Here is a 19,473-nt window from a genome sequence, read left to right as displayed (position 1 = left end):
TGATGTTCTGATGGTTAGCTGCCTATTAATGTAAGGATCTGTTTCTGATACTCTGTTTAATGGTTCAAGGGTGGTGTTTTTGTGGAGATAATCACTTAGTGTTTTATTACAGGTTTACAGACAATGACATCATCTTTAATGTGCTGCTTGCAAAAATGATTTAAATTTTAAAGCAAAAAAAGAAAAAAGTTGTCTGTTCATTTAGTTATGCCAAACAACAGAAATGGAACAATAAGATAAAATCTGTTCTGCACAGCTTTTGTAAAAATCTCTGTTGATCTGTAGTTTGTTATTTGGTTATGGTTTGGCAGTGATGTTCTGTTGAATGAGTGTTTCCCTTTTGCGGCTTTCAGTTGGACTTCAAACATTCAAGAGGACTTCCATCGGTGAGCAGAGAAGATTGCATGAATCCAGTACAGTAATGTGACAATAAATGCCATCACCTGCAAATAAATTAAATGTAATCAAGCCTTATGTTATGCTTTAAGGTAAATCACATAGAATAATCTGATGGTTTATGTTTGATCCAAACACAATGTATTTTAATTGCAATGTGGCGACCAGTAAGTTTGGATGAAATTCCGGGTGACACTGTAATTTGCAGGCATAAACGTGGATCCATATGCAGGGTTTTAAAAAATGACAACAAACATAAAACAAGAACGAGGAAAGCCTAAGGAAAATAAAGTTTTCATATATTTATGATAGGAAATAAAAAAATATATCTTTATGGTAGATGATCTTTACTTTATATCCTAATGATTTTGGCATAATAGAAATAAGATAATTTGGATGTATTGTTGGCAATTGCTACAAATATACCTCTCAAATGTCTAAATGGTGGAATTTGTTTCTTACAAACACAGTTTCTTGCTCTGGTCTTACCTGACGGACTGTAGTATTATGATTTATTGTGATGTTTTTATCAGCTGTTTGGACTGCAGAGGATCTGTTGGTGAGCAAATTATGTAATGCTAAATGTCTCTTCCGATGAAGAAACACCTACATCTCGGAAGGCCTGAGTGTGAGTTTATAACTGTATAAATGTCTGGTTTGGTTTAGCTACCAAATCAGACATCAGACTACAGGAGACTACAACAGACTACAACAGACAGTCTGAACTTCTGAAATAATTATTAGTGCACCTGGACATAATCCTTAAATATTTTTATAAACTATCCCTTTGACAGAACTTTATTTTTTTTTATAAACAGCATGATCAGTGTAAATTGTTCTTAATAAGTATTTTGGGAAACATGTCACTAACTATGATAAATGCGTCTTACCACAGCAGCAATGTCTAGCTGGTACACTTTATCCAATCCTTGTTTTCCGATAGTGACATTAGCCAAAAGCACTGCAGCACTCAGATAAAAGAATGCACTCAAGGAATGATATCCTACATCCTAAAGATAGAGCAGAAGTTAAAGTGTGTGTCATGTACAGGGCTTTTTTCATTATGTAATACCCTTATTAAAATATCATAGTCTAGGTCTTCATGGTTTAATGTTGGTCTGAGAAATTAAACTTTAAACCCATGCAACAACAACAACAAATAAAAAAAGTACTGTAGTGGTAAGTAATATCCCAGTGCCATCCTCAGGCTGACTTAACAAAGAATTTATTACCATGGTTGTCTCTGACATGGTTTTCTCCAATGACCAAAAAACATGGTAAAACCTCAAGCTTATGTTTCTTACCAAGCTAGGCCAGATGCTGTTCTGGTTTATGCCAGTAATAAATATGAAGAACCAGAAAGTGGTGAAAAGGAAGCAGAAAAGGGACACAAACATGACCCAGCCCTGAGGATTTGCTGGTTCCACTTTGGTGGAGGCCACTAGTGTCCACACCAATCCACCAAATACCTGGAACAAACGAACGCACAGCAAACCTGAACACAAAGTTACTCATATTAAGACATTTCTTAATTTACTTTATATAGACCTACAAACTCAGGTTCACATCATTAATAAACAGCTGGTTAAATTCATGGGATTGACAAAAATATTTTATAAAAAATTTGAATCTCAAACTGTCCCATTCACAAAGCAGTTTGCATACTGTACTTGTGTTAATAAAATGTAAATTCTAGTGTGTCTGCCCTCCTCATCCGGCACAGGCAGGATATTTCTGCGAGTCCTGATGCTGTTTAGCAAATCTAATGGGCGTGGCAGGAATTTCTTATGAAATTATATCACCTGATCTGGCAGCGAGGGCTTTTCACTGCATGGAATATAGATGGTGTATCTATATGGAGATTGAACTAAATAATAAATTATTGTAAAAATACTGGTTTATGTAATAATTTATTATTTTTTTCATTCAAATTAACACAACATTCCAAAAAAAAAAAAAAAAAATCAAAGTGGTTAGTCATTCCCAAATTGTTTGGGGTACAAATATTTTCTTAAAATAATTTATTCTGGTCTTGACTTACTGGCTTCTAAATACTTCTTGAATTTTTAAAGTAATATTGCCTTTTTCTCATGTTGTTTCATGGTTTCGTGAGGGATTGTCATGTAATCTGTCCATACAGACATTTATCTCTCAGCTTCTACCAAACAGAAGATAATTTACACTTAAATACCAAAGAATAGTGTAGAGCTTTATTGGACCACATGGTTTGTGATTTCAACAACAAAAGTTATGGGAAGGGTTTTCTCTTCCCTTTTTGCTATCATAACAATGCTCCGTTATAAGGTCAGAGCTCAGACAGTCTATTATTTGCATTTAACATTGTTACTCAGTTGACTCTTAAATAAAACCTGCCAAAATAAAGCATTTTATTCATTTCACTGTAATTCATTTCTTTCTCAATATTCACAGTATTCAGTTTTGTATCTTGCAACTGAATGGATTTAGTGCTCTTGAAACTAAGGTTTGGCTTTTGACACAAATCCTTAGCAAGTGTCAAAACACAAAACATGCAATTCTCGTTAAGTCTCTTAATTTAATTACATTTACAAGAAAAATTTATAATTGTCACAAAATGTGTCACACAAAAGTTTATCCAAAATATTTAGGAAATTACTGCCTTGACTCATCTGACTGACATTAACTGAACGGGAATCAAAATAAATAAATAAATAAAATAAATAAATACAGCAGTTTCACCATGCACCATTTAATCTGGTTGTTAGATTTCCATCATCTCCAATGTTCCAGACTCTTGTTACACTATTCTTTTAACCCTGAGCTTTATTCTGTTTGTCATCCAAGATTTGAGACCCTCAGGATTAATTCAATTAGGTGATTATTAAGATAATAATGGAATGTACGATTTGATATTGCTGATTGCATACTTACAAACTCCGGAATGAAGAGAATATCAGGCATGGTGGTGAAAATCTTACAGCCACTGGGCATCATGCTCTCTGTGGAAGCCATTGTGTCTGTGGTACACGTTGAAAACATGAGATGATAGATAAACTGATAATTTTGAACTTCTTCCTTATCTATTATATCCCTCCCTATCCCGTTTTCTGCATTATGTGCTCTTCTAATTGTTCAAATATTCCTTTCCCAGACTACTTTCTGTGTTTTGTAGAACTGGTCGGATTAGATCTCAGAAAATATACATTTCCTCAAAGCATTACAAATGTAAAATCTCTAAAAACTGAATGTTCCAACAACAAATTACGACAATGGAATATTCAGAAATGAAGTGTTCCCTCAATGCATTTACACAATGTCCTTGTATGGTGAAAAAAAAGCATGAACACTGATATATATATTTTAGATTAATTCTAAACTGCATAGAGACAACATTGTAATTTTAGCAGTTGGGAAATGGATGTTGGCTTCTTTTGTATTCACATTTATACATCCACAATTATTAATCCACACTGCATTAAAGAAAATTTTGCCTAACTTGTTCAAAACAAATAGATAAAATCTGTATATTTTTACAAATTGATAGCATAGTGTAAGTATCTAAGCATAATAAAAGCATGAGAGCTGTCCAGCTGCCGCAGGACATAATGCAAAGCCAGATTTATAACATCATCAACTTCAAGAAGTGTGATGTGATTTTGACTCTATACAGGAAAATGTTGGGAGCCATATTAGAAAAAAAAACATTGATGTGTGTTTATTTCTGTAATGTAAATTCATGCAGTAAATGTTTGTATGACTGAGATGTTCAGACTGAGATGGTGTACAAAATGCATACTAACTCAAACAGCAAAGTCTGAACCTAACCCCTTCAATTTTAGCCACCTAGGGTACATTAACTTCTGTCCTTCATTTTAAACATGCATTTCTTTTTTACAGCTTAGTGTTTGACATTCATTTTTGTTTCTGCAGCTAGAACAGCACAAATAAGAAGTTGCTCTGCAGCACAATGGTAACCACAAAAGCTCGAGCACAACAAAAACTCTTTTAAATGTCAAACATAACTAAACATTAAACATTAACTGGTCTTTCCCTTCACTTAAAAACCTGTATAACAACACTTTATTTCAATGTTTACTCTCCTAAAGCAAGCCTTATGCAAAGCATGCGGGAAACTAAAGTGCATCTACCAGTTTCAGTTAATACAACAATAATGATTCCAACACAAATGGTTTAAGTAAACCTCAGTTTTACATTTATTTGAATGGATTGAATACAATGGAATTAAATTAGGACAAAATTAGTTTCTGTAGCTCAATTTAATCATCTTTTATAGATCTAATCTGAATGGTTGACAATGCAACTATTAAGGATACTCAAAACGATTTGTTTAATGCACTAAGTTTAAAGTTAACTCAAAATGCATGAGCAGAATTTTTTATGACACTGTTGCTCAGAGGGAAAGTACATTAGGAGCAGTGCATTTGGGGGGGTCTATGAGTGAATTGAAAAAATGAAGAAATAAAATGAACTCCCTTCAGGTGCTTGTGTCCCAGATAGAAATATTTACTATGTGGAAACAATTCATGTGAATGTTTAACCATCAGATCCAGGGAGCTTATTTGACACCAGAGCCTGTTAAACATCCAGCAGCAGGCTTGTGTGTGTGTGTGTGTGTGTGTGTGTGTGTGTGTGTGTGTGTGTGTGTGTGTGTGTGTGTGTGTGTGTGCATGGTAAATACGTGTTTCACTGATAAAATGTAAGGTTTTAAACTGACTTTTGCAATCCCATCTTTGTGATCCTTATCAGCTGAATAGGGAGAGAGATGTCTGCATACACACACACACACACACACACACTCTCTCTCTTTCCCCAGGGTGAGAGGCTGTGTGTCGGACAGATCGACTCTTACAGAAACTTACCTTTGTCTGAGTGGCTGGTGGATCTGGTGTCTGATGAAGACACACACATACACACACCTGGTTGCTCATGGGAACACTCATAGTGTTGCACAGCTCCAAACAATGCCTGTTTTTTTCTCTTCTGATCTGGTTACCTAAGGTAACAATGACATAACATTTTTATAAACAATGTTTTTCTTCAAACAAAGGTTCAGCATCACTGCTATGTATATAATAAGCCATTTAATCAATTAAAACATTGAATTGAATTAATTATAATATGATGGGCAAAATATTTGTGCAGATATCTTGTATACATTACTTTGGCAGATGAATTGAATTGATACAGGCCGAATTTATACAGGCTAGACTTTTTATTCTACTGGAGCTTCTTTTTTTCCACTTTTTTTTCCTCGGCATTTTAGTCCATGAGTATCACTTTTTTATATGGAAGTCAGTTTATATAAAAAAGTAATTATGAAAGTAAGAAAGTCATAATCATATTTTGAGTGGTAAATTCTAAAAAGTACACTAAAGTAATAACTTTTCAGTAAAGATGTAGACATTTTCTTCAACTCTAAAATAAAACACAAAGCAATGCATTATTCAAAATATGTGTACACATCAACACAGAAAATGTTTTAAAATGTACAATACATTGGAAAGTATTTTTTACAGTCCTTATTATATATTATCAAATTGTTATATGAAATCGCTATCACAAGAAATTATGTTACAATTAGTCAACAATGTCCAATAACTATTATTATTTTCTCTGATGTCGAATTTGGCTTCCATTTTAAAAAAGTAAAAAGCATTTTACACATTGGTAATTATGCTGAATAAAAATGAACAGCCCTAGAAAACAGTATAAGATGGCTCATATTTAAATAATAATAATAATAAAATGAAGCTAAAAGCACCAAGGTGAATGATTCAGTCCAAAGGAGGGATGACCTCTTAATTCGGTGACCTTGAGCAAATTTAACTGCTTCACGGAGATCAAACTTGCAAATGCACAATAATGCATTTTGCTGAGGGTTGAGGAATTGCGCATGCATCCTATACAAAGTTTACACAATTGAGACTTTACAAAATTTCTCTTTAAATTCATCTGGAATTAAAAGAAAGTGTTAACTCATATAATTATCTTAAACATCTATTGTGTCTGTCCATACAGTGTGTGTGTGTGTGTGTGTGTGTGCGTGTGTGTGCTGACTTTGGGCTCCAATGCTTTTCTGTCACCACAGCAGCAGGTCACCCGGGCGTGTCATCTTACTAACTCAGGTTTCCTGTTTGGTGGTGAAATATGAACGGTCTGGTATCCCACCCCATCAGACAGGCCCGAGACACATACGTAAATACTCACATTTCCCCCCCAAAAAATGATTGAAGATGTTTACTCATCCTATGACAGCTCATTAAAAGCTGGAAGACTAAATTATTTTACAGGTAACTGTCAGTTATGACTGGATGAGCATAGAGCTGCCAGGGAAGAAACTTTATGCTTATGGATAGGGTGGAATTCTAACAGGTTAATATTAAAAGATGGAATGTTGTCAAACCAGTTCTCTATCATTTCTCTGTAAACACTGGGAGTGTGGACATAAACCCACAGGGGAAAATATTTTCCTGGTCACCTTTTTTCAGCACACACAGAAAGACTGTTTTACCATTATGAATCATTCAATTTAATATTATATAGTTTTTTTATCCATATCTTTTTCAATTTAAGATTATTAATGGGATATAAGAGAAAATCTAACAGATAAATGCTTGTTTGTCCTGGTATGAAATTTCAGAGTTTATGACAGCTCGCTCTTTTTTTGGGTGAAATATTCTTTTAAGGCACAAATAGTGGTGATAGACATTAGCATGTTGCTAAGCTAACCACTCAAAAAACATGTCAAAAACAATAAATATTGAGTAAAATACTCAAATTTTAGTTAAACCTAACTGTTTTTATCAATACTTGGAAGTACTGAATATATAACACATTTCTCTTACTGCAGTGCTTTCTGAGCTTGTACAGTGTTAGCTACTTTTGCTAGTGGCTTGACTGTAGTTTAGCTTCTGATTGCAAGTAGTTTGTAAACCATATTGATTAACCACTATTTGGATATTGGGGGAACGTATCCTCTCAGTATCTACAGTTTTGTGGTGGCAGCACTACTTGTGATTCACAATAGAGTGAATACAGCACAGAAATATGTTATGGGTGAGCAGCTAACTTATATAATGCAGTATAAGAAGATTAAACATTCAGTTGGCATGTAATAACATTCTCTTTACATCAGCGATTCAGAATAGTTCATGCTGATTCATGTCTGCATCTTCATAAGCATCTGACACCACACCTCAGGATGGCTGTGTGAGGCAGTGTGTCAGACATGGAAAGAATGAGAATAGGTTTTTGAATGTTCGACTTGCTTTAAAGGAGTGGAATATGTTTAAATAGGAGGCTTGTATTAAAGACAAAGAGGTGGGTACTTCAACCATGTATTTATGAGTGTGAGAAAATAAATGAGAGAAAGAAAGAGGGAGGAGTTGTATTTAGGAGGTGTGGTACTTAAAAATAGACCATTATTTAAGGTACGGGCTGTCATAGGATAATTTACAAACAGATGGACGAAGAAAACAATCACACGCACAAACGCTGTATGCACAGTATGGCATGATTTCCCCATCTGCATAACTGTGAATAAGCTTTCAGGGCAGGGTATGAGAGATTAAACAGTTTTATTTATACGTTTAGTAGCTAAATGTACATTTTTAAAAGACTAAAAAATACAATCAAATATTTTGGGAGGACCATTATACGTCAGTAGCTAGACTCAGTGCTGGGCACTGCTGATGAGGTCATAGGAGACCTGTGTGATGTCAAAGGCTTGATGTGAACATTGAGAGGAAAGCAGAGTCTCCACTGAGGTTTTTTGGGAAGGGCTGTAGATAATACGAGCACGTTGAGATTCCACTTCCTCATCTGCCCAGCAGGGAGCAGGCATCGCCGCAGAGTACAACAATGTAAACACGCTGCCCATATAAACGCTCACAAACATCTGCTTCAACACATTAATATCCCTCTGAAATACACAGAGACACACATTGATTGTAAACAGCATGAATAAACACATTAAAGCAATACTGTGGCAGTCGTGTTACACTCACACACACTGTACCTTATCAGATCTTCTCAGGTTACTCTCTGATTCAGTCCATGATTTCTGTAAAACAGAAACAGTTTAAGTATACTTTTGTATACTTAAATAACATAAATAGTACTTTTGATAACATCTACTCCATTTATAACATTATACCCCCATGTAAATGATGGTATATTTTTGTCCCCAGAAGTTAATTTAAACTGACAAAAGTTAAAACTCTCTTTGGCTATGTTCTCAACTGTTAAATCATTTAAAATATTTTAACAGTAATTAATTTTATAGTTAAATGAAATAATTAATTTCAAAAATAAATCTTATATTTAATAATATTATTATCTTTAATAAATTCTAAAAATGCAAAACTTTTCTTTTAAAGGTAGGATTCAGGTACAGGGTAGTAAATATTCTTATTTTCATACATAGAAACAAAAATAGTAATTACACAATGAGAAAGCGGCAAGTAAAAGTGTGTGTTTACTTAACCAGTCTCACCCTAAATGCATCCATCAGGTCTGGCTGATCTAGAACATCAGGGAAGGATGCTAGAACCGAGCTGCAGATCAGATCTAGGTAGAACACAGAGCCAAGCGATTTACATTCACTTTTACATTTATGTTTTAAATTTACATTTGCTATATAAAAATAAACTGTATAGTGTTGTGATAGAAACCTCTTATGTACATTAGATACACATCAACCACTAAGAAAAAAAACTAAGAAGATCTAATGAAATATGTGTGTGATACCTGCATTATACATGGTGACTCTGTCCAATAGAAGGGCATCAGCGAGTATTTGCCTGTATGTTGCCAAGAGATGTACTGTGGACAGACTTCCTACTATAGTGTCAGGCAGCAGACTTAAGAAACATTAAGGGAAACAATATTTAGTAACAAGACAATATTTGCTTTTTCATGAATATTTATCAAAAAAACACTGTGGAACCCTACAGTTGACAATGGAAATCTAAGCAACCATTCAAAAGTTTGGGAACTTTAAAAAATAAAAAAATAAATATTCATATATATATTTAGCAAGGAAGAATTCAATTGCTCAAAAATGAGAAACATTACAAAAGATTTCAAATAAATGCTCTTCCTTCGAAGCTTCTATTCATCAAGGAATCCAGCAAAAATGTGTCATAAAGATTTAGCAGCATAACTGTCTTCAACATTGAGAATAATACAAAATATTCTTTGAGCATCAAATCAGTGCATTAGAATGATTTATGAATGATCTTGAGACACTGAATAATAACATTAATGTAACAATAACAATAATAAATTACATTTCAAAATAAATAACTATTTTTAATTGTAAAAATATTTCAATAATAATAATTTTGGTCAAATAAATACAGCTTTGGTGAGCATAATAGATTTTACAAAAACATTAAAAGAATCATACTGACCCACATTTTTAACCATTAATGTACTGTAAACTCTAGTGTGTATGCATTCTTACTTCAGAAGCTCTCTGCTTCGTGTGTTTACTGATTTGAGCTTAACAACGAGTTTAGGGATCTTCCTGGACAGCAACATCTGCTGAAACACACCGGTAGGATATCCTGAGGACAGAACAGAAGAGATGAGTTTGTGTGTGTGCATGTGTGTGTGTGTATTTCTGTAAGTAAATGTTACCTCTTTTGGTAGATGTGGTATCCATGTCACTTTCTTTCTCAAATGGTGTGCCACCATGGACAGTGAGCTCTTGTGTCCTACACACACATGCATATAGTTTGTAAGTACGTGAGGAAAAAATATATCAGCTATGCATCTATCATATTCTAATAAGTGAATTAGTGTGTACCGTAGAGCAATGGGGGCTCCACTTTCATCAAACAGTTTAAGGAACGCCCAGCCACAGCTAAGGTCTCCTCTCTCCCCTGTGGACTGAAAGAGAGCACAAACATTTTTACCTAAGAAACCTGTTACTCCTGACTATTTTTGCTGGATACTGAAGGAAACCTTGTGGATAGAATTGTCATCATTTACTAAATCATTTACAGTTGTTACAAAAATTAAGATATACAATGGAACTCCAATGAACTCCAGTGCTGTTCCCAATGTTACTCAAAATATCGTCTTTTGTGTTTCACAGAAAAATGTTATCCTTACATGTTTGCAATGACTCCAGAGTGAGTAAATGACAGAGTTTTCATTTTTGAGTGAAGTATACATTTAATAGAGATCATTGTGTGTGTTTATGGAAATATGTGAGAGGTTAAAAGATAAGTGCTCTTTTGTCTTTCTAAGGTTAGATGAAGGTCGTATGTCCTCTGTGATCAGAGTTGGGTGGTACTGTGATATGATTGTTTAAACGATAAGAATTTTTATTGCAAGAAATAGTTGCTCACATTCCTTATGTAGGTTACACCCAGTTCAAACAGAATTCCAAGATCAGGAGATTCAGAATCACAACGCAGGAAACAGTCTCCATCCAGCAGACAGGGCAGCATTCCAGTCATCTGAAATACACACACAGGGAAAAATACAGATTAATAGGATGAATTGTTATATTACATAAAATTATATACAGTAAGTTAAGAAACTGGTGAACATTTTGTAATTTAATTACAAATTATATTATCAGCATCACAATTTGTGATATGTCTACAGTGCAAAATCTTAAATATTTTATATTGATTTTAAATAACAAAATGTATTTGTTTCAAAATTTCTAAATCTTCTTAAAACTTTATTTTTTTCTAGGTTTAAATTAGATTTCAAATCCCAGATGTTTAATGTGGCCTAGTCTTACCCGTGGAGAAAAGCTCCAGGTCTTTGGGCTCTTCGAGTTGTAAGTGGCTCTGACTGTGTGAATGTTACTCAAAACCTGACAAGGAAAATTTTAAAGTAAACTTAAAAGGTGGAACAATGAGTGAGAGAGAAACAATGGCACCATGTACACTGCATTTGTCTCACATGACACCTGATTAAAATTAATGTTGGGAAGACAAATGGGTTTTGAATGTGTGTTAGAATTGTTCTGCCGTTTACAATGACTTAAGTGACTTATTATCATTATTGGTTCTCTCCTAAATATAAAATTCCTGACAATTAGTAATCAAATATAATTAACGTCCACAGTGTGCAGAAAAAAATCCAAAGCTGTGAAAGACAAATATCCTAGAGAAACCAGGTAATGATTAAACTGTTAACACTCAAGACTCAAATATGCCGTAGTATTAGTTGCAACTGTATTAATTCAAGCACACCAACTGTTAATCCCATGATGCTTTGTTATTTGTTTTAGGTTTTAAATGGTTCCACTCTTATTACTGTTCCACATGAGCAACGCTTAATTTCAGAATCGAATCAGAAATCATTAACTAATGCTTTCAACTAAACATTTGTATGCAAATCTCTCTCTTTTAAGATCATAAAGGGGCAATAATTTTGGTTGTAGGTGCAACATTGTGTGTGTGTGTGTGTGTGTGTGTGTTACCTCGTTTCCGTTAAATGCACAGAGCCGAATGTGCCTGCTGAGCACCTGTAACCCGACCCCGGGGGAGGGGATCATTCGACAGCTCCACAGGGTCAGGGTTAAACTCACTCTAGATGGCCGGCCGTGAACCTGGGCAAATACACATTCTTTCTTTCTTTATATACTACTGATCAAATGTTTCGAATAATTAAGTTTTTTTTATGTTTTTGAAAGAAGTTTCTTATGCTCACCAAGGATGGATTTATTTGAAATATTACTGCAATTTAAAAATAACCATTTCCATAATTTCTATTTCTAAACTGTATTCTACAGTGTCACATGATCCTTCAGAAATCATTCGAATATGCTGAATTGCTGCTCTATTATTTTTGGTGCTCAATTATTAATTATGGTTCTTATATTACTATAAATGTAAATATATGGTGTCTTAATATTTTAATGGAAAATGTGTTTTATATATTTTTTTTAGGATTCTTTGATGAATAGAAAGTTCAAAAGAACAGAAATTATTTGGAATAGAAGTCTTTTTTTTTTACATTATACCTGTATTTAACGTTTCTTTTTGAACAATTTAATGTGTACTTGCTGAATAAATCGGATCACGGTTTCCATATTAGAATGATTTTCGAAGGATCATGTGACACTGAAGACTGGAGTAATGGCTGTTGAAAAATGTAAAACATTTTAAAAATTTTAATTGTGGTTACTAATTGTAATTAAACTTCATAATATTAGTGTTTGTACTGTTTGTTGGTTTTTCAAACAAATTCAGGATTTTTTTTTTTTCATTTTAAAAATATATTTCTATATATTATATTTGTGAATTATATTTGTTATTAAAATCTAAGTGAATGCAAGTAGTGTGCGCTTTGCAGTTAGGCACCTTGCCTGTGTCTGGGTCCATATGAAGATCTTTAAAGGACAGTTGTGACTGGCTAAGCTTGGGCTGAATGAAGTGACTTGCTCTATAAGATCTCCCTGCTTGGCGCAAATACAAAACACGAAAGGTATACATATGATACAACTGTAATATATATTTATAAAATCAGATTTTTAACCAGAAGTTTAATATAAAACAAATCAAATAAACTGGCATTTTAGGTAACAGAGCTCTTTAAAGACTGAAAATGGCATTTCATCTATAGGTTTTGAAAAATATAGGGACAGGTAGTGACCTTCCTCTAGAAGTCTGGAGAGAGTGGAGGGTCTGAAGCCTGGTGGGATGGCACCCATTGCTGAAAGCACATCAGTAGCATCTATCTGCAGAAACAACACACAAGCACATTTCACTATGTGAGGGTGCTAGTTAAAAAGTAATGGCAAAAAAGTTTTATAATTAGTGATTTTGATTATTAAAGGGATAGTTCACCACAAAAATTTAAATTCGGTCATCATTTACTCCAGTTGTTTAAACCCTGTATGAGTTTCTTTCTTCCGTTGAAAAATAACGATGGATGTGGATGGACAACTACAGGTGATCTCAATAAATTAGAATTTTGTGGAAAAGTTCATTTATTTCAGTAATTCAACTCAAATTATGAAACTTGTGTATTAAATAAACTCAGTGCACACAGACTGAAGTAATCTTTGGTTCTTTAAATTGTGATGATTTTGGCTCACATTTAACAAAAACCCACCAGTTCACTATCTCAACAAATTAGAATACTTCATAAGACCAATTTAAAAAAAAACATTTTAGTGAATTGTTGGCCTTCTGGAAAGTATGTTCATTTACTGTACATGTACTCAATACTTGGAAGGGGCTCCTTTTGCTTTAATTTCTGCCTCAATTCAGCGTGGCATGGAGGTGATCAGTTTGTGGCACTGCTGAGGTGGTCTGGAAGCCCAGGTTTCTTTGACAGTGGCCTTCAGCTCATCTGCATTGTTTGGTCTGTTTTTCATTTTCCTCTTGACAATACCTCATAGATTATTGCAGTTTGCTGGCAAGTCAAGCACACCAACACCATGGTCATTTAACCAACAGGTGCCAAATCATCCTGGAAAATGAAATCAGCATCTTTAAAAAGCTGGTCAGAAGGAAACATCAAGTGCTCCAAAATTTCTTGGTAAACGGGTGCAGTGACTTTGGTTTCCAGAAAACACAATGGACCAACACTAGCAGATGACATTGCACCCCAAATCATCTCAGACTGTGGATACTTAACACTGGACTTCAAGCAACTTGGGAGTTTCACAATTTGAATTGAATTACCGGTACTGAAATAACTGAACTTTTCCATAATATTCTAATTTATTGAGATGCACCTGTATTTGCTTACCAACATTTCTCTTCAAAAAAAAAAAAAAGACATTTATAAAGGTTTGGAATATCATGAGGGTGAATAAATTATGACATAATTTTCAATTTTGAGTGAACTAAGGGTGTAATTATCTACATAGCATATACCTCGGTAACAGCCTTCCGCACTGTGTTCCAATTGGATGTTTTGCTAGTTGGACAAGAGACAGTATTTGATCATTTTCTTTAGTAAAGACTGCATATTAACTTAATCTTCTGTTTAATTCCTTTCAACTTCAGAACTGTGAGCTTTATTATACTCAACAAAATATGAAAACAATGCTGCCATCTAGTGGAGAGAGAGGAATATCACCTGGACTCCTCCTCTTCCTCTTCCTCTTCACTCTCCCCCTCATCCTCATCCTCATCCTTTCTCTCACTATCCTGTGGAGAAGAAGACGTCTGAAAATACACAGTTAAGGTACATTACAGATACAATTTATCCATGTTAATGATCTACATACAGATCCCTAACTGATTGCAAATTAGTTGTTGTATTATAAACAAGTTAGCTGTTTTTTTTCTTCCTTCAAGAGTTTATTTTTGTATATTTATAAAAGTGCACAGCCTAAGCCAGTCCAGACCTGCTCTGGAATATGATTTAGACAATGTAAAAGTATAAAATAAAGATACATTATATGCATAATTTGAAAATGTTAATCAAAACCATAATACTGTAAAACATTATTAAAGCAGTAAACTGCAGGAAAACAGTGTTTAAATGAGAGGAGTATTTAAATGTTTTTTCCTCCAATCTTTATGTCAAAATGTACTCTACAAAATGATCAACTTGTGCATATAAAAAGCTAAAGTGACAAAAGAGTTTTGTTTAAACCATTTATGGCTTTCCGCAATAATAAAAGAACTGTTTACTTAAATGTTATTAAACATTTACATTGTGCATGTAAATGCAATCACCGAGTGCCTGTGATATTATACGCACCTTCAGGAAGGTTTTGGGCACCAGGCCCTTCTGGCCTCTTGAGTTTTGAGCCAGCCACCATCCATCCTTATTCTTAGAGAGAACTTTCAAAACCTCTCCTTTCTGAAACAACACAAAAAAAGACAAATTGCTCGATGCAAGAAAATAACCTAAATTCAAGTATTCAACACATAAAATAAAATGTTATGACTGTGACCTGGATGCTGAGGTCCCCTTCTTCCTCTCCCGTAAATGCACTGAGAGCAATGTAGGAGACAGATCCCTGTCCTGAGGCAGTTGGACTGATATCCTCATCACCACTGTCAGCATTATCATCATCATCATCATTGTCATAATTATCCTCTACTTCTTCTTCCGCATCTTCATCCTCAGAGCTCACATCTTCTTCATCACTATTTTCCTTCTCACTCTCCTGATCTCTTTGGGACGAACTAGGTCCAGCCATCCTACGTTGCCAAGAAAAAACAAAGGTATTACATTTTTAAATTTTATATAAATGATTTTATATGGATAAAAGCTGATCTAAAAATGGTTTGATGGTTTGTTTGAATGCATGATAAAGTCTCTGGAATCTGTGCTGGTCAGGTGAGTAAGATTTGTTTGAATGAGTGAGGTTACATACTCATCATGAGGCTGCAGCTGAAGAGCTAGAGACTGTAGACGCTCATATAAAGTCAGCAAACGCTTCTCCTCTTCTCTCTTACACTGGTCATAATTCCCCACTGGAGCCAGCTCATCTGCCTGCACACATGGAATTCAGCATAATAATAACAGGATCTAACATGATACATTGTATAGGGTTCAGTAAACGTTCATCAAAAAAAAAAAAAAAATATATATATATATATATATGTATGTATGTATTTATATGTATGTATTTATTGCTCAATTATTTTTATTGTATGTTTTTTTTTTATTAAATATGTTTTAGTTTATGTGAGATGAAGTAACAATACAGAGACATAAACATTACTTTAGATAATTTCTTCAGAGTCTTCATAATTTCCTCCACTGCGCGCTGTAACTCTTTGCACCTGAAATGCAACACAAAAACTATGCGCTGTTTAACCTAGTTGATGTAACGTAGAGACGTTTAAAAACAAAGCAGATGGAAGACGTCTATACCTCTCCATGGTCTCTGTCTTGTCAGACGCATCCGGTTCGGCAGCATGCTGCACTAAAGCGTCCACCTACAGGACAGATAACAGTTTAATATCAAAACCAGCGCGCACCAGATGAGGAACAACCATTTCATTCAATCAATTAAATCTATTTATTTATTACCAACCTTTCTCTTGATGTCATCCGTTTCTCTTTGGACTGTCTGAAGTGGTCCTCTCCTTTTCGGAGGCATCTTCTATTCGTCTTCAACTCCAAATTTGATCATGTACGGTATTTTGAATGTGTGATTTAAAGAAACGTCCCAGTCGTGCTCAGGTTTAATAAAACAGAAAGCATCGGAGGCGCCATGACAGACGCTCCGGATAATGTTGCTAAGATACTTTTTACGCGTCGCTGTTATTACATCATCACTGCGCGCGAGATCCATTAGAGAGCGCATATATGTTTATGTATGTAAGTGCAAACTCATCTAAGAAAATGTATTTGTGAATTTTTTAACCATATGGTTTCATTTGGTCAACTGCATGTGCATAGAAGAAATTCGTCATGTTTTTAACTAAACTTCAATTGAGTCCAATAAATAAATGTTGTTTTTTCATGTACCATTTGCTATACAGTTATTGATAATGTAAGAGTATTTTTTTAAATGCAGACATTTATTTATTTATTTTAGTTTGTCGTTTCGTCCGGACGTATTCAGTAACTTTTTATATGTTGAATATACAAGACATCTTAGTTCCTGCGATGCGATTTTGTTATGATAGAAAGCCCATTCATTTCCGTTTTGGGTTGTGACTGTAATCTGGTAAAATACGTTTCTTGGAAAATTGCTTCTGTTTAAGTAAATAAAAGTTGCATACAGAGAAAATAAAAGTTTAAATCAGGGACCCCAACATATTTGACAAATTACATAGTCAAAGACCAAGTTTCTTTGGGGATCCACATTTGAATACACAAATCTGTGAATTCCAGTTCTAAAAAAATTTTTCAAGCTTGTGGAAAAGTCATAGAAACTTTCCTTTTCATTATAAATATGCTAAGATGTCTTAAAAGCACATTCCCCGATTTAAGGTTCTGTCATTTAATGAATAGGACACTGTTGTTCACAGCTTACTTTTGTTGGATTAAACATGAGCTCAATGGCACAACAATAATATGCAGATTACTTTTTATATCAACGAGTCAACGGTTAATAAAATATTTATTTCAAATGACAAAGTAAAAGAACACACATGGTAACATGATTTATGGCTTGAACAAACATTAAAGAAAAAAAATCTTACAAATACAACATTCTGCTGAGTTTTTAAAGTCCTTGAGAAAGTTGTATTGCTTTGCTCCAGTCTGTAGATTGTGTCATCGATCCAAGGTTGAAAGCCTGATCCTGCTGAGAGCTGCTGTTATGGACTCCTCAATCTGTTTGTACACGAGGAATACTCCATCAGACCGAGGCACTAAAAAGTGAAAGAGCTGTTAGACTGGTTATTGCGTCAAAGAAAAACCATTTAGGCTACTCCAAGTACAAAAATGAAATTATAAGTACACGTCTCACCAGGTCGGTTGCGTGATGTTTTGGTAAGCGTCATGATAGGTCAAGCTTCTTCTGTGTTTCTGCGAGCTTGTCCTGTAACCTCTTTTTCCGCCAGTCCAAGAACCTTCTTCGCATCCTATTTGCCTGCCAGCCGGCGATAAAACCGGTTGCAAACGAAACGACTATAGCGACCTGTAACGTCCTCTCCGACACTTCGGCCATGTTCACCTCCGTTTGTGTGACTAGAAGTCGCATCACGTGACTTGGGCGTAACCGGCTGCGCCACCGTGACGCCAATTTGTAGGCCAACTGAATAAAGACTTCATCTACCACATTTATTTACTTGTTTGACAACCGTTAGTCTCGCGTAGCCAGCCCTTCAGACATTTGACATACTTTTGAATATTCAGCGTTTAGTTCTGATAAGCGCTCTTCGTCACAGCTCTAAACTCAGCGGCTTTCTTCTTTCGTGAGGGTTTGCACACATCTCCAGGAAATAATCCTGTGTAATTCAACCAATCCTATAACGACTTCGACACTCCTGAAATGTTTCCACTTTTGTGTCCCATATGCATCAGACTTTTTTATTCATTTATTTTTTTATTAATGCCAAGGTACCAAATACACAAATACAGATAATATCACCGTTACATGCAAAGAGATGACATTACATGCAAAGCAGCATTTATAGGTATATGCAACAGTAAATAAATAATGCAAAACAAAAGTTTTAACAAAATAAATTAAAAAATATTAACTAAATAAATTGTTTTAAAAGCTTTAAGAATCTTGGAAGATGAAATAGTTTGGATATACAGTTGAACCTCTTTTTCAAAAACAAATATATAAAGGATTTTGACGAGTGAATTTACTGCGGTGAATATAAAATTTAGCAAGAAGTAATAATAGATTTATAATAAAATATTAATTAATTTGAACTTTTTGTATATTAAAGAAGCCAAACAGTACATCCTCAAAAAGCAGCCCATTTGCATCAGACGTTTAGCCAACTGTCCGTGGGTATGACGTCTAAGGCTGAGACTACACAACCGTAGACTTTGTTTAGAAACTTGTTGAGAAAACAGCTGCGGCAAAACTCACTTTTTAGGTACGACTGTGAGCCATTTATGTTGTAAAACAAAATGTGAAAGTCTCTTCAAGTAATTTTATCATAATAGACTTTATAAACCAAAATCCATTATTATCCACACATTGAAAATTCCACAGGAAATCAAAATGAAATTCTCAAAAAATTCTCAAATTCTCTTCAGTTTCTAGGACTACAATGAAATATTGAGTCATTTAAGTCAATAACCTATGTGTAAAAGTTGAATTTGTTCATAGGAAGAGCATGTTTTCATTCTGTCTGTGCATTTACCTTGTTTGAGGAAAAGAGATACGAATACATGGCTAGTAGGGTGAACTGCAAAAGTGGGACAGTTTTGTAATGGATAACTGCCAAAAGTTTAATGGCTTCATCCTTTGTGTATTTTTTAATGTGTAAACACTGAAACAATACTATAATGCAATTTATGTTTATATTTATTATATTTATATGATAGACTTTTCTAAACAAGGCATTGTTTAATAATTTCAGGTAAACTGTTTCTAAACAGTAATAATGGAAAATGTTAGGCTATATATTTAACAAAACAGAAATCTTACAAAATAGTTTTGGGAACACAGAAGGTATGATCCAAGATGGTATACCAGCTCGATCATGATTGCTAGAT

At 34.4% G+C, this 19,473-nt stretch overlaps 3 protein-coding genes across 4 annotated transcripts; all 3 read right to left on the bottom strand.

Moving 5' to 3' along the window:
* Positions 1-200: 200 nt before the first annotated feature.
* LOC132113212 (myelin and lymphocyte protein-like) lies at positions 201-5,613 on the bottom strand. 2 transcript variants are annotated; one of them, XM_059521030.1, is made up of 4 exons: positions 3,307-3,684; positions 1,701-1,865; positions 1,287-1,406; positions 201-443 (listed from the first exon to the last, which is right to left on the bottom strand). In XM_059521030.1, exons 1-4 carry the CDS (start codon positions 3,412-3,414, stop codon positions 369-371), a joined length of 468 nt encoding a protein of 155 aa, XP_059377013.1. In that variant the 5' UTR covers positions 3,415-3,684; the 3' UTR covers positions 201-368. The 2 variants fall into 2 exon arrangements, with proteins under 2 accessions (XP_059377013.1, XP_059377011.1); XM_059521028.1 differs by lacking the exon at positions 201-443 and adding an exon at positions 5,111-5,613 and having other exon boundaries at positions 1,116-1,406; positions 3,307-3,392.
* A 2,343-nt stretch (positions 5,614-7,956) lies between these two features.
* nphp1 (nephronophthisis 1) lies at positions 7,957-16,638 on the bottom strand. Its single transcript, XM_059520212.1, has 20 exons — positions 16,376-16,638; positions 16,213-16,277; positions 16,061-16,121; positions 15,710-15,828; positions 15,284-15,533; positions 15,088-15,189; positions 14,458-14,546; positions 14,253-14,295; positions 13,021-13,105; positions 12,729-12,823; positions 11,846-11,974; positions 11,159-11,233; positions 10,755-10,865; positions 10,208-10,290; positions 10,039-10,115; positions 9,863-9,965; positions 9,145-9,257; positions 8,891-8,964; positions 8,414-8,458; positions 7,957-8,317 (listed from the first exon to the last, which is right to left on the bottom strand). The coding sequence occupies exons 1-20, from the start codon at positions 16,439-16,441 to the stop codon at positions 8,069-8,071; spliced, it is 2,034 nt and encodes a 677-aa protein (XP_059376195.1). The 5' UTR covers positions 16,442-16,638; the 3' UTR covers positions 7,957-8,068.
* An 839-nt stretch (positions 16,639-17,477) lies between these two features.
* LOC132113210 (mitoregulin-like) lies at positions 17,478-18,255 on the bottom strand. The gene is made up of 2 exons (XM_059521026.1): positions 17,762-18,255; positions 17,478-17,663 (listed from the first exon to the last, which is right to left on the bottom strand). Exon 1 carries the CDS (start codon positions 17,993-17,995, stop codon positions 17,792-17,794), a length of 204 nt encoding a protein of 67 aa, XP_059377009.1. The 5' UTR covers positions 17,996-18,255; the 3' UTR covers positions 17,478-17,663; positions 17,762-17,791.
* Between the last annotated feature and the right edge of the window lie 1,218 nt (positions 18,256-19,473).

The sequence above is a fragment of the Carassius carassius genome, chromosome 32 (genome assembly GCF_963082965.1).
Source record: "Carassius carassius chromosome 32, fCarCar2.1, whole genome shotgun sequence".
Taxonomy (NCBI): Eukaryota; Metazoa; Chordata; class Actinopteri; order Cypriniformes; family Cyprinidae; genus Carassius; species Carassius carassius.
The sequence above is the reverse complement of the archived record's forward strand: the minus strand, read 5'-3'. Positions and strand labels throughout refer to the sequence as shown.